The 14969-nt window shown below is 43.7% G+C and overlaps 1 protein-coding gene across 2 annotated transcripts in view; it reads right to left on the bottom strand.

The window, feature by feature from the left end:
• Window positions 1-392: 392 nt before the first annotated feature.
• CAPN14 (calpain 14) overlaps window positions 393-14969 on the bottom strand; it is a 32386-nt gene continuing 17809 nt past the window's right edge. For both annotated transcript variants that reach the window (XM_027696655.1, XM_027696656.1), the window contains 13 exons: window positions 14508-14671; window positions 13659-13822; window positions 12945-12956; window positions 11170-11375; window positions 10601-10637; window positions 9704-9766; window positions 8017-8074; window positions 6198-6262; window positions 5651-5719; window positions 5454-5532; window positions 4156-4272; window positions 3383-3438; window positions 393-3100 (listed from right to left, as the gene is read on the bottom strand). In XM_027696655.1, coding sequence (XP_027552456.1) covers window positions 3074-3100; window positions 3383-3438; window positions 4156-4272; window positions 5454-5532; window positions 5651-5719; window positions 6198-6262; window positions 8017-8074; window positions 9704-9766; window positions 10601-10637; window positions 11170-11375; window positions 12945-12956; window positions 13659-13822; window positions 14508-14671 — 1117 coding nt within the window. In that variant the 3' untranslated portion in view covers window positions 393-3073. The remainder of the gene's footprint in view (window positions 3101-3382; window positions 3439-4155; window positions 4273-5453; window positions 5533-5650; window positions 5720-6197; window positions 6263-8016; window positions 8075-9703; window positions 9767-10600; window positions 10638-11169; window positions 11376-12944; window positions 12957-13658; window positions 13823-14507; window positions 14672-14969) is intronic.

Raw genomic sequence — 14969 nt, 5'->3', positions numbered from 1 at the left:
ATATTTTGTTTGCAAAGTGTAGATTAGTTCCTTTCAATTTCATCTCAGTCTTATTGTTACAGTATACCTCACCATCCAGCTCCTCTTACCAATTCAGGTATTATTTGCTATTCTTGCACCTGCCTTCTCAAAAAAGAACTTTTATTAACAATGCTAGTCTCAAGCCACAGCCTCACTTTTCTTTCATTTCTGCTAGAGCAATACCACCCTCTGCAAAGCTCAGCATCTCCACAAATGCTCTGGTTACAAACGAATGCATCCTTCAGCAGCATTTTAGACCATTTTTCCACAATGCACATTGTAAATGAGGAGTAATATATCTTCAGAATTGCCCAGAAAACATTATTCTGTTAGCAATATAAAAGCCTCACAGTGTCCGAGTAGGTGCCCTTGCCAAAAACATTTTATTGTGAGCCAGATAATTCAGTTTGAATTGTACACGGTTTGGTATAATCATTCCAGTAAAGCATTCTTTACAATTCTGTAACAGCAAGTCACATGGCTCAATAAAGTTTATTGCTGCAAATGCTTAGTGATTCATGGCATGGATGAATTCTGTTTCTTTCCTGGATCAAGTAATCAATAGCAAAATAATCTCCCTGCAATTACATTGCTCTGCATTAAAGAGATGTGAAGTAAATAAGTACAAAATCTGATAGAAAAAACAATGTGTACATTAAAATGAACTGCAGTTTGAGACTGGGTGTCCTGCACCACAGTTTTGCGCACAGCCCATGGCAGAGCTACGTCCAGCCTTAAATGATTCTTGGTCAGCTGATTACACACATTGTGCAACAAACCCAGTCGGGGCCGACAGATTCCCATCCCATCATGTCCAACAGAGCCCTGCTGAGAACACTCTGCACTCACACAGACCTCCCTGCCCATCCCCGTGGGTGCCAGGGATCATCTTTTTCAGAGCGCGCTGGAAAAGCGGGACCTACGCTCTCCTAATCAACCTTTTCGGCTGTTCCAGTGCTACTCCTGCACACAGTAAATCAGTGTTTATAACATCCCCTGCTGAGTTGAGTGCAAATTAAATCAGGGTAATTTAGTTTGTACCATCATGTTCAGCTGCAAGTCACAAAAGGAAGCAGAGGCATGGCATTTGGGAAAGGGCACGTGCTTTGTCAGGGGAGCTGCTGACGGAGCCTCTTCGGGAGCCCAGCAGGACAGCAGCCCTGTGACACTGCTGCTTCTTCAGCAGCCCAGCAGGACAGCAGCCCTGTGACGCTGCTGCCTCCTCAGGAGCCCAGCAGGATGGCAGCCCTGTGACACTGCTGCTCGAGGGGCCCTGGATATCCCTGCTCCCTCTAACCTGCTCTGCTTCACAGATCTGAACCCTGTGGCTCCAGTGACACCGCAGCAGGTCACTCACAATAGATGATAGATATATCATCTGTAATAAACAAGTACCAACACAGCTCCCTATTTATCTGGTATGAACAGTTTTCTCATAAAAACAGTACGAAAATGATACTGTTTAGAAACAGACTGTTCTGGGGAATAAAGTGCACGCTGTTGTTTTTACTGTTTAATGCTTCCTGACTGGGAACACTTAAACGTGGTGGGGTTCCTCTCTAAATATGCTCATGCTATTGCACAGGCTTCAATGCAGCGGTAAGCACACACCTGAACTCAGTCTTTTGCTCATGTTTACTTTCTTATCCACAGTCCACCTCATTCTTGAATCTCACACGCACTCTAAAAGGATGTTTATGAGATGAAGTCACAGAAAAGTCACAAAAAGCCAGAGGGAAGGCTGCCTATACAAGCTTAATATAACTCCTTCCTACAAAGGCATTAGAGTATGGTCTTTCATTATATGTTCATTCCCATTGGAGCTCGGTTTCATTTGGTGCCCTGACTAGGCTGTGCACTGGAAAAGAGTCACAAATGTGCTGTCTGCAGGAATGGGAAAAAAAACATTAAAAAAAAAAAAAAATCAAAGAAGTAACCTGTAACAGGCACTTAGCTTGGAAATTTCCAGCCCAAATAAATGAGTGGCAAGAAGGTGAAAAAGGATCCTACAGATAGATGCATCAAGTAACTCTCTCATGGATTTTGACGTGAACAGTCTCACTTATAACATGTTCTCTAATGCTGTTCACAGCTACGCACCAAGTTTTCACTAATTAGCTACAACCTACATTTGCCTACATCATTTAAAAGTACGTACACATACACACTCTCGTCTTTTATAAAAAGTAACTGACAAATATCCAAATTTTTTACCAGACAGCTCCTGTATCATGCTACTGAGAACATCCATTCCCTGCCAATCTCCAGTGACTTAAAAACAATATGGGATCAGTTTACTTTTCACTGCACCGTACTTTTCAATCTGCAGAGAAAACCCACTGCCTTTCTGAAATAAATATGCTATCATCACACAACAAACAGCTTGAGGCCCAGCTCATCTCTTGGTCAAATCAACTTAGGTTCACTTCAATATGTCTATGTTGGCTTATAAAAGCAAAAGAGATGGCTTGAACATTTGCAAATCACCTTTTCGAGTCAGGGCTAGGGCAGAGTGCTCATTCAGAGTCCCGCATCCCTTCTTTCCCACAAGCACGCAGACTCCTGTCCTCTACCTTGGGCAGCAGCTACAGAACTGGGATTCCCTCTACTAGGTGACAAACTACTCAGGGTTGGGGGCTATTTCTCTCCCAGGCTCAAGAGCCCCATTCCCAAGCACAGCCTCTGGGCACTGCCACAATGTATACCTATAACAACAGCAGCACAACATCAGCATGAAGTAGGTGACCCCAACAACTCAGCCACCGAGCTCCATGGTGTGACACTGTGCGCTTGTAGTGGTTGGCATCCAGCAGTCTCTTCTCAGAAGGGTTGTCTGAAGTGAAATAGGACTTAAAATAAATCCATTTAGTAGTAAAACTTCAGTTCACCAAGTCTGTGGTTATTAGGTCAAGTCTGCTTGAGGAGAAGGCTTTTCATATGAGGTAAATCAAAGGGCTGAACCCAAAGAGTCCAGTGTGCACAGAAAGTTGAAACAAGGCAGACTTCCACATCCTGCTGCAGGTCTGGTTGTCCTGTTCTCTACAGCACTGCTTCAGGAATAAAGTGTCATCATCATCCACTGTAAAATAATGTGGAAAGTGAGTTGAAATAACCCATCCCTCTGAGAGCTCTGCCATATTCACACCTGGACTGGACTTTGGGGCACTGGAGATTTTTTGCTTCCAGAAGGAGCAGAAGTCATAACAATGCAGAAGACTTAGAAGCCTGAAGCTCCTTGCTGTTTCTAACCTACACTGTAAGTGGTCAGTTAAGGATACCTTTTCTAATGCTACACAACAAAACATGCAGTGCCCTGTGCAACAAAGGAGCCTGCATTTGACAGTCAGGGAATGGGCTTTACCTCAGATTCCCGGAGATATATCCCTTTGCCATCTTGTGTTAAGTTGCGAAATGCCTCTGCAAAAGAAGCAAAGGAGGAGCATTGACTTTATAGCCAGGAGATTACCACCAGCCAAGACACCGTCTCAAGAAAAACCTCAAAGGCAGAGTATGTAGGCTATTCACAAGTGCATGTGAGCTTCTCTGTTCTGTCACTGGAATATCCTTGAAGGCTGGAACACTGGGAGCAGCTGAATAAAGTCAGGCACATTACTGTCTGCCCACCCATCTGTGAAACCTCAAAATACAGGGGGTCCCAACATCACCCACTACAATTTTGGGACGTGCAAAATGTCTACAGCATGAGCTCGCAGACTAAGTATCTGTGAGCTGTCTCATCATCACCACTGCAGTCCATCAAAGATATATTTCAAGGCTCTCTTCTTCCTGAAAAGGGTATATTTCAAAGCTGTCTTCTTCATGGAAGATGAGTAGTCTTCATCTGTAATTTGCCTACCTCCTCCTACAGAAGGTTGGTGCAAACCTGCAGGGAGCTTAATCACTCTTTTATGTACAGCCTGGATGTCTGTAAAAAGTGATTGGTGGAAAGGTAAAGAGAGAAAACTTGATTTTGTCCATATCTGTCCCTTGCTTTAAATTGATTATTCTTGGTTTATTCAGAAATCCAGTCCTACTAATTTTGACCTTGCCACTGCCAGCTGGAGCAGCGTCAGAGGGGTCAGGGCTTAGCTGGCAACCCAGCTTGCCTGGCCAGAAACATAACACCAGCCTTACCTCCCATGATCTCCACTCGAAGCATGAAGCAAACAAAGCTCTCAAAGCTGATCTGTAAGTCAGGGTCACCATATCTGATTGCCATCAAATTACAGACTTCATTGCTGAGTGAAATGCCTTCATAAAATGGAAAAGAAAAAAAAAAGGGAAAATAGAATGAGATGGCAACTCCCAGGTGTACACAGCTGAATATGCACAGTTATGGGTGCACACACAGCTGTGACCATGCACAACAGTGTCCTTCAGCCCTTCTCCAACAGCCTGGTTTTTCAAGCCTCCTCTAAGATAATCTCAAACATTAGCCAGCCCAAACGAGACCACTATATAAAGATACCTCCCCCAAATTTAAAAGGGTCCAGATCTGATCCCCTATAATCACAGTCCTGCCAGAGCTGGAATAAAATACACATGGGCCTCCTTTGCTCACGGGATATGAGGGTAATAGCAGTAGCTGGGTTTAAGAGCAATACTCCCCAAGAGGGTAGGAAAAGAGATGAGAAAGAAAATCCAGAGGAAGCTCATAGAGCTTCAGTCCCAATGTCAAGCAGCAGCAGCATTTGCAAGGAATAAAAGCATTTTCTATTCATGGCCTGGGATTTTAGTTTGCTTTAGCAGAGGTATGCCTGGGTTTCTCACTGTGCTTTCACTGACTCAGATGAACTGGGTGAACATGCAGTAAAAAGAGGAATGATATTTAAGCTGTAAACACGCAAAGGAAGCTACAAGATTGAGCAACAGCCCCCACGCAATGCCCAGTAATAGTAACAGAGCTTGGTCCAGTACTTGGACCCATATGTATCGTCTTCCATTTCTAGGTCAAGCTTCAGACATTGCATTAGTGAAGTCTGGCACCACTATTGACTCTGTGCAAGTCCCACACTTCCAGGTTTGGTACCTGAGCTGTTGTCTTCAGCAGAGGTAGCAAATTAATATGACCTAGATCTGGCCTCTTGCATGCATTCACACAACCCCACATAGCCTTTTAAAATTCAATTAGCAACAAAGAGGAAGGGATTTAAAAACTGGGTCTAAAATAAGCAGACACTTCCGTTTCAGACAACTATCAGTAGGAGACCACACTGGGGCAAAGACTGAGTAGCCCGTTCCATGACAAAATAATTTTTAGATGTGTTTATCCAGCTAAAGAAGAAGGAAGAGATGCCAAGATCATACAGCCTATGATGTTTTCCACTTTTCCCAGGCCCTACCTACAACTATCAAGATGTTCCCCAGCCCTAGGCTTTTTCCACTTTTGTGAGGAAGAGGATGAGACTTGTCAAAATGCGCCGTGGGCTCACCTGTCTCCTGTACAGCTGCATGCAGTTCCACAAGGCCAAGCTTTCCTGATCTGCTTGTGTCTCCTTTCTGGAAAACTTCCTGGGGGGTGAAGGGAGTATTTTTAAACATAACAAGCCACCCAAAAAAACAACAGATGACACCAAAGGAATTGTGAGCAGGGAGATATTGCAAGGGGGCACAGAAATTATTGTTATACCAAATAGAAAAGCAGCCTTTTCCACAGGACTCTGAATTCCTGGATACTCAGTGTGCCAGTGGCATTCAGCTTAGTGGGAGAATTAAAGTCAAAACATCTCAATTAAACTTTAGGTAGCACTCATTACATATTAAAAACAAACAAACGAAACCACAAAACAAAACACACAAACAACCACAAAAACAAACAAACAAAAACACAAAAAACCCCCAAACAAATGAAAAACTTATAGTCACTCTAACATTCCCACAATTATAATATGAGGATAATGATTTCTTAGCCCACATGCCTATCTATAGGCTTGATCCTCCTCCCACCAAAGTCAATGGAAACCTGGCTGCTGATTTCAGAAGCAGCAGGAATCAACCCTTTCCCAAACCAACTCCATTCTGTCACAGCTGAACTGTTATTATGGAGGGTAAGATGTTCAATAAGCAGGGGCATGTCCTAGTGGTAAAGAAATCACAGTAACACCCAGTCTGCCCCATGAAATAATGCTCCAATGCAGTATTATATGAGTCAGAAGTATCACTCATGACAAGGATACATCCAGGAGTGCCAAGATACCCTGGCAGGAATCCAAACTGAAATTCAGGCGAAAACTCTGGAAGTCTGGGGAGAGGGAAAAAAAAAATAATTGTTTTGAGGAGTCATTGAATATCTCTCAGAAAAATGGACTCTCACAAAATTCCCCCTCACTTGAGAGGGCTCAGGTTCCCAAACCTTTGTGAAACTTTACACCCACTTGAGAAGAAGTATCATTTATGATGATAAAAATATGAGGCAACAGGATGGATTCTACTAGTCTCAGAAAATCCAATATGAGCTCCCTGCAGGCATGTAATACAGAATGAAATATGGTGCACTATCTCCAGCTATTAGAGAAAATGGAAGGAAAAGGACATCCAAAGCTCTAATCCCAAACAGAATTTACTGCATGACCTTGAGCAAAGTCACTTGACCTGAAGAGCTTTGGGGAACAGCATTGCAGATTAATTGAAACTCTTGTACTAAGCATCTCTCTCTCTCCCTCCCTTTCACAGACACAGTGCCAGCTCTGTTAATATAATTAAAAGTACAGGCATTGCTGGAAACATGATGCTGCATCAAAGCTTAGAATTCCTGCTTCATACATAAGTTACATGAAGAGTAACAAAAATAGGTCTAATCTCGCTGCAAATCATGATTATAGATGATCTGTAGCCTCACACAGAGTAAGGGACAGAATCATAACTCACCAATCTCTTCTCTGCAGAAAGTCAAGTTGCTTTAATAATTTTAATCCTGTAATAGCCCTGTTTAGTAAATATGAATCAAGTACTGTAAAGTTTTTAAAATCACTGTCTTAAAATCGATCACTCATGAAAAATAAAGATTCCCTTTTCCACATAGTCCTCTCACAGATAAGACAGTGCCTGGTGGGTCACTGCAAAAAGACTGAAGAGCTATCCTTGTCTACCTTTGTAGAAAAGAGAGCACTGTCAAATTCAGCTTAAGTGAAAAAGACATCACATCAGTCTTTTGATTGTATTCTTTGTTGCCTGTAATGGCTGGATGGAGTATTTTCTATGTCGCCCATTGGTTGTTCCCAGTGAAGAAACTGCAAAGGAAATCTGGATTCAACATTATGTCTGTAATTTCATTGTCATTGTTCAGAGAAAACAGTCATTGCAGTACCTTGCTGTTGTCTAGGTGGTGTTATTTATAAATAGGAACCAAATTACGAGGTTGTGGAGTGCCCTGGGCTGCCCCTGGCAGAGTGGATGTCACAGTCCTCATAAGAGAGACAAGCTCGGGGCTCACCTGAGTCTCACCAGCATAGGTTACACAGACCACCTGCACCTCATCCTGTCTCCCAAACACACACAGAGCAAGGAACAGCCTTGTGCATGCATAGCAGGGAAGAGTAAACAGGAATAGCAGGCATGAACCAGGCACATGAAGGCAAAGACAAGACCCTCTTCCACCACATAAATGCCTACAGACCAGGCTTTCCACACCTCTGAGTAGTGGTGCTGCCAAGACTGGCAGCGGCACAGGGTGGAACGAGATTTCAGTTTCAGAATCAAGGCTGAGGTCAAGCTGGGTTTGAAGGTCAAACTAAGAGTCTGCATCCACACTTGTTCTTCCCCATTCTTCCAGCTGTTGAAATTCAAACTAGATTAGCCTCACTTCTAAAATTTCTGCCATGTTGATTCATACCCCAGCAAATCCTTTTGCTCTGGAAATCTAACATGGCATCAGAAGAGTCAGTTCAATCAGATTCAAGCCAGTTTCTCTTCCCAGAATGCAAGTAATAGATATAGGAGCTGAGGCTTTTCTCTGAGAGGGTTTATTTTACAGAAACATTGTTTTTCAGTACTTACTTCTCCAAGATATATTATTCAAGATCTTCTGGAGCTGAACAGCATTTATTTCAGGATTCTGTGATATGGAAGAGAATTTTAATTCTTTTTTTTATTTTTTTTTAAGTACTAAATCACTTTTCTCCTACTTTTGTTTTCCCAGCATGTCCCATCTTCATTCTTTGCTTTTCTGGCCCCACTCCAGCCGCTGTGAAAATCAATAGAAAAGGCTCCCTTTGAATATGACAAGATTCTCAGCCTGCAAGAGCTGCAGTCTGCTCTGGGCTAAGTTCTCAGGGCTCCACACCGATCAATGCAGCAGTGCAGATTTACACCGAGTGAGGATCCAGACCATTAACCTTTTGGCCTTGGTGCCATCTGTCCCATCAAGCACACTGTCAAGAGACTTGCTTCAAATATTTCCCTTTTATCACTTACAGACAAAAAAGATGGAAACTTTGGAATACTTCTCCCCAAACTTTTCAAAGCAAAGGTTCCCCTTCATCCTTGTCATATTAAAGTTTACAGGTTTTTTAGAAGCTGTGACAATCGTTTGTTTGGAGGGCTTTTTAAAATGTCACTCTTCAAAAATAAAAGGCTATTTTCAAATCATTGAGCCATACCAGGGTAGTGCCTTCAGAAATGGCAGTACTGCCTGCCTCTGTGTGTCCTTGGACCTTCTGACAGCAAAGGACCGACATCTCACAGTATGTGGCAATTTCTAGCACATCTGAAAGCCACACCATTCTCAAAACCAAAATCTTAAACCAGGGGCATAAAGTAAAAGCATTGCTTATTTTCAGTAACAGCTTCCTTCAAATTATTCCTATTAGAAGTCCAAATTTGTTTTTGTAAAATTGTGTTTGCCAAATATAGGGTAAGATGCTAAATAAATGCAGTGACCTTTTCTGAAAGGTGAAACTCTTGCATCTCTCACCATAGTTAGTGGGATCCCTGATGGTCAATTCTATCTCAAATCTGGCCAGAGAGATCCTTAAAAAGAATCTTTCACAGTAAAGATCATATTTCACCAGGAAAATTAGGGAAAAGGGAGGTGACGGGACATCTGATACCTACTTCACCTCTCAAAGCAAGTTAGTTGCCATCCAACTTGTGATGAACTATGTATGAGATGAGTGTCAATGTTTCAGGGGGTGTTATCTAACAGGTAACTTTCCCCAATGAATGTAAGAACACCCTAAAGGATAGGATGGATTCACACAGCCCATCACTTTGTCCCCAATACGGGCAATAGTAATTAATGTTTAGGGAGAGCACATGAGGCTGGTCAGCTTCTGCAGTCCATTCTGCTGTTTCCCTGGCACCCACATCTGTTGGAAAAGGGATCTGATAGTATATATCCCTGCCCAGTCCTTTAATACCTGTTTATGGACTTTCTGCCCATCAGTTTGCTAATACCTCTTGAGCCTCTTGATATTGTCACATCCACAATGTCCTGTGGCATTAAGTTCCAGGCATTCCCACCCTCTTGTGTGGAGAAGTCTGCCTATCTCAACATTATCATATTGCTAAGCTTCACAGTCAAATTTGCTGCACTGTACACACAGCCCTATCTGCTCTCTGTGGCCCCTCTCTGTTCCCCACACTTCCACATCCAGACCTCCCTTGAGCACCCACACGCTTTTACTTTCAGAGCTACATAATAGCTCTGGAGGAGTTTATTCTGGCAGCTCATGCAAGCACCTACCTGTTCAAAATGCCTTGTGAAGAAATCCTCCCAAATCTTGCCTTCATACCTATCAACAATTTCCTTTAAGGTATTTAAAAAAATATTAATCATTAACTTGCAGAAGAAAAATATTGTCATCCAAGTTATTAAAGATGATTTCCCAGAACTGCACTCCATCCCCTGCCCTTCCACTTTCTCCCCACCACTGCAATCAATGCTACATCACTGACACAGCCCACTGCTAAGATAGGTTCCCACACCACAGAAATGCTATTTCTTGGAAAGAAATACTCAGATAACACTCAGTGGGGAGAAATGTTCCCCCCACCCTGCCCCAAGCTATACAACAACAAAGGATGTGGCTCACTCTTTGTCAAGAAGAGAGAGAAGGGCCTCTGTCTTCCTGTATACAGCACAACAGAGGAGATGAAAGCAGGAAAGGCCTTTTTATGCCAGGGGAACAGACCATGCTATAAACTCCCTGGCACAAGGTGCAGACATGCATGCACTGCCACTGAGCTCAGCTATTTCAAAAATAACAGGCTGCTGCATGGGAATAGTACTGCTCAGGTCCCATGATGCCTTCAAAACTTTCAAGGCATGAAAGGAACAGGGACAAGTGCAAGAATGGACCTTGAGCATCCAAAAACCATGAACAGGAAAGACTGCAGAGCCAGTAAGATGGTGTCACTAAAAGGTGTTTGCAAAAAGGCAACCAACTAAGGTGCTTAGCCTGTCCTCCACATTTGACTGCATCTGTCTGCATGGCCCAAAGGACTCTGGCTGTAAACCCAAGCCACACTTTCAAAAGTGCTGAAACACAAGCCTGTCCCTACAGCAGAGCAACAGTAAAAACCCAACATTCAGAGCTGAAGACTGAACCACAGACCTCCCGCTCCTCTTATATCCACTCACCTTAGAGAGGATGAAACTTGTGTTCCCGCCCATTTCCCTGGAGATGCAAAAAAGCAGATCTGTTAAGAAGGTATCTCAGAGTTGTGTGTCTCACCACAGGTGGCATCCCCCATCCCCAGATGGGGCCCCAACCTGCTATTGCAGGTTGTTTTATTCTCTGGTGTTACAACTGCAGTAAGGGAAGGCCTCATGTCCATACAACTTCCAAGGGCTGCCAGCATTTGAAGTATTCAAAGCACTATTATGCACAAGCAACTGTCCTAGCACTACCAGAAGGGTCTCCTGACACATTAATTGTGCATTAAAAGCTCTTGTCCTTCTCACAGTCTCAAACATGTCCATGCTGCAAGAATTTTGTGGGCCTAGCTCAACACCTCTCAAAAGGATAAGGCCAAAAGCAGTGCTTCAGCCACTGAGAATCCTAAGGTGGGAGAAACCCACAACCAGAGTCTCTAAAAGAAATTATGCTGCTTTTTGTAGAGTAAAGTCTCTATGGTGCTCCCATTAGACTAGAAAGACCAGACTATTCCAGAGAATTAGGTGCTGGCAGAGGGGCAGCAGCATCTCACCGAAGAACATGTTTCCTGGAGAAGACCCGCAGGATGAATTCAGACTCTTGCTGAGGCTCCAGGGTGGATGGGACAATCACATAGACACCAGGCTCCAGATGGAAGTCATGAGTCACTTCCCGCTCATCAAGGAAAACCTGGTGCTTGTTCACAGGCTGATGACGGGTGAAGAAAGCTGGGGGCAGTTTTCTGTTGCTTTCCTGGTACTGTTCAGGGAAGAAAGATAAGAGACATGTCTTCTGCACCAGCTGAACAAATGCACAGAAGGCACGTAGAGGATTCACAGGCATGGCACAGACAGCTTGCCCTCACACCTCAAATTGTTTTGCAGCACAGGCAGGTAACAGAGCCCGAAGGACTCAGTCTCCTCCCAGGACATGGTGATTCTCACTTATGCAACACTCCTGCTCAATACTACTATGACAAAGAACTGGGCTTCCTGCAACTTATCAACCATATAAGAGTACTTGTACAGGACAGCAGTGAGGACTGGAGAGGAGAAGCTATTCCTATCAAAGTGGCTACTGCAAAAGTCTTTTCCACACTGACAGAAGTAACTGCAGGCAGGAACTGCTCTAGACACTGCTCTTCACTAGCCAGAACACCCATCCTATCCCATAAGGACCACACACTTTGTCCCAGCTTGTCCTTAGTGCTAGGGATCTGGTGGCACAGGATTTTGGAGTACCTGTGAATCTTAGGCACAACCTAAGCCCTAACCCTGACTTAATGCAAGAGTTCTTGATCTGCCTGACACTCTTTGCTCTGCAGGCACTTTTCAGCAACAGGAGGATAGATAAAGTGTTGATCCAGGCAACACAGAGCTCATTTTTAATGCCACGGAGTGCCCAGTACACAAACAAAATAAATAATCCTGCTAGCTAAAACCACTGTCACCTTCTGATCTTGGCTGTTCCTCAAAACATTTAGTCATTTTACTCTGCAGCCTCATGGGGAGAGGCTATGCCTCTTCCTTTGCCAGTATTTTTCTTACTAATAGAGCAATCTTTCTTCTGAAAGGTTCAGGGTTACTCCTCCTCATGCCCCTTATGTTAAATTCAAAGTTTTTATATTCCAGTCAATACTTGGTTGACAGTAGTTCCAATACCTTAGATGCTCTCAGCTTGCCATCTCTCTGTATTGATCTTGGCAATCACTACAAACCTGAAATTAAAGTCCTGGCTGCCACCATTCCCACTCAGGTGTGACAGAGGAGTGTGCTAGGGCCGCACCCAGACCCACCCCCTCTGCCAGCAAGTTTACCTTACTTGTAACCTTGATAGTGCACAAAATATTTAAGTCAGGAAGGCATGGCATCTTACCTCATAGTTACCATGCTGGAAATACAGTAAGTAGGAACACAATTGTGCTGCCCTAACCATACACCTAAATTAGTTCTTTGCCAGCCCAAATTTTCATTTAAGAGGTGTTCTGAGCAGTAATGGAGTGGAAGATAAACCCTTAGAAGACAAGAGGAGCTAAACCTTTCCCTGTTAACACTGATACCACTTCTAATACCTTTGAAGACCTGTTACAGGAGCTGAACAATCAATGTCCCCTTTTAAGGCCCCTGAGCCCTCCCGATATGGCAACTTTTCAGAAGAGTCAGTGGATAGCTCTGTATCAGTAGTGCCTTGCTGTGGTGCCTCACTGAACTCAAACACTCACTGTCAGCCAAGGAACAAAGGCAAACACACCACCTTCAGTGTTGTCTTAATTGCTGCACCAGCTCAGGTGCCCCAGCAAACAGTCAGTAGTGGTGACAAGAGACTCACCTGTAGGTCCACCTGCGGGAAGAAAAGAAACAGAGCAACTATCAGACAAGTTTGCTCACATAACATAGCCATGTCATTCCTGGGAAGCAAAGCAGATACATACGTCCAGCTGGGGTCTTTGCCTTCAGTCCCTCTACCCAAAACCCCTTCCCCACAGTCACCTCACAGTAGCTGTGCAAACTCACAGCAGCAACAAGAGCTGTGGCTCTGTTCAAGGGAGAAGAGTGGCTCTCAAGGCAGTAGGATAAGCAGAGACCTGAAGGGATACCCACTTATCCCCGGATACACAGGGAACTAGCAGTATGCACACATGAACAGCTGCTACATCATACTAGGAACACTTCTCAAGCACAATTTACCATGGTTGGAAATAACCTGAGGGCAGAGCTCTTCCTGCCTCAAAGTAAGGGCACTCCTGGCACCTTCTCCCAGCTGTTACACATACTCTCAGAGAAAGGAAAATAAAAAAAGTGTACTTTGAAGGAAAAGGCACTTCTCACTGCTCTGCAGGGTAACATGCAGCATGCTGGAGAGGCAGCAAGTGGGACGCAGAGCTGTGCTGTGATGTGTGAGGAGAGTGGGCGCAGGCAGAAGGAAAGAGCACAGATCACCCTGGGCACAACAAAACTCTTCATCTGCAAAGCGCTACAATTTACAGGGCCTGGAAGTTTTCCTATGTGGTGAAAGCAAGAAAAGTAAAGCAATTCTTCACACCTTGTAGAGTAAAAATCCAATGAAAAGGTGAGGAGCTCGGTTCCGGTGTTTGCTGCTGTGTTTCTGCATCAGGGATATAACCACATTGCATGAATTCAGGCTTTTCTTACTGTCTTCAACTGGTAAAACATTCAGCCAGTACTGAGGGTTCATCCAAAAGTTGCCTAAGCAAAACAAGAAAAGAATTTTGATGTCATTTTCCCTCACAAAATTGATTGCCAGCTTCCCACATGATGCCTGGCATTGGACTGAATTGGTCACAAGTAGTCTGTGCCTCCAGATGCCACAGGAACTTGATTTTAGGATGCAGTTCACAAGTTTAGCAGTGTAACTATTATCTAAAACAGTAAAACGACTCAGGAACAAGGAACTTGCTTACATGCAACTAAAGCTCATTTTGTTTATAAATGTATCACTGTTCCTGTATCACCTGTGGTATATGGGCTAGCTGACTTCAGACCCCACCAGCTCTGCTTCCAGAAGAGCTGAGCTTCTGCATTTCCCATTCACTTTACTTAAAATACCACTCCCTGGAGGTGCTGAGGATGCAAATTTTAACAGACAAGTTTAATGCCCTAAAGCAGAACAGTGTTGGCAATTGATCCTGTGATTCTGCAGCTCATTTCATGCTATAATCAACCCACTGCCCTATGTTTGCAAGTGATGCATTTTCTGTGATAGCAGAAGGCAATCAAAGTCCTTCAGCTGCTTATTTTTGATGTTGGTGTGGAGGCTTAAGCAGGAAGCACATATTTCTGTTGTCAGTTTTATGCTAAGAGGTATAAAGTGCTGGTAACTGAGTCAGCAGAGCATCCAAATGTCAGAGTCATCCAAAAGAGCACCCCTCACCATTACAGAATCCCAGACTTCCTCCTGCTGTACTTCCTTTAACCCATCTCCCACTCTTCAGGGAATACATCCACTTTTTCCCATCTTCCTGGCTCATCAGGTCTGGAGTTAGTTTACAGATCATCAGATCTACAAAATGAATCTTAAAATCTCGCAGAGACATCCTGGGAAAAGAGTGCCAAGAGACATCTTGTCAGCAGTTTAGTTTAGTCCATATGGCTCATAAAAAGAAAAGGAAAGGGAGCAGGGAACTTCGAAGCCGCACCATTCTGCGTTACATATGGTAATGCTCATATTTTATTAGGTAGTAAAGAAGAGAGTGTCTGCTTCAACAGCAGCATCTAGAAGTAGCAAATGGACGACTAAAACTTCAGCAAAGGATAGCAGCACAGAGAATAAAATAATATTGCCATCAAAGGGAATGCAGTGAAATTACGGGGCTGCAACATTGCCACCTCGTGG

This window comes from Neopelma chrysocephalum, unplaced genomic scaffold (assembly GCF_003984885.1).
Source record: "Neopelma chrysocephalum unplaced genomic scaffold, ASM398488v2 Primary Assembly neopelma1_108, whole genome shotgun sequence".
Taxonomy (NCBI): domain Eukaryota; kingdom Metazoa; phylum Chordata; class Aves; order Passeriformes; family Pipridae; genus Neopelma; species Neopelma chrysocephalum.
The sequence above is the reverse complement of the archived record's forward strand: the minus strand, read 5'-3'. Positions and strand labels throughout refer to the sequence as shown.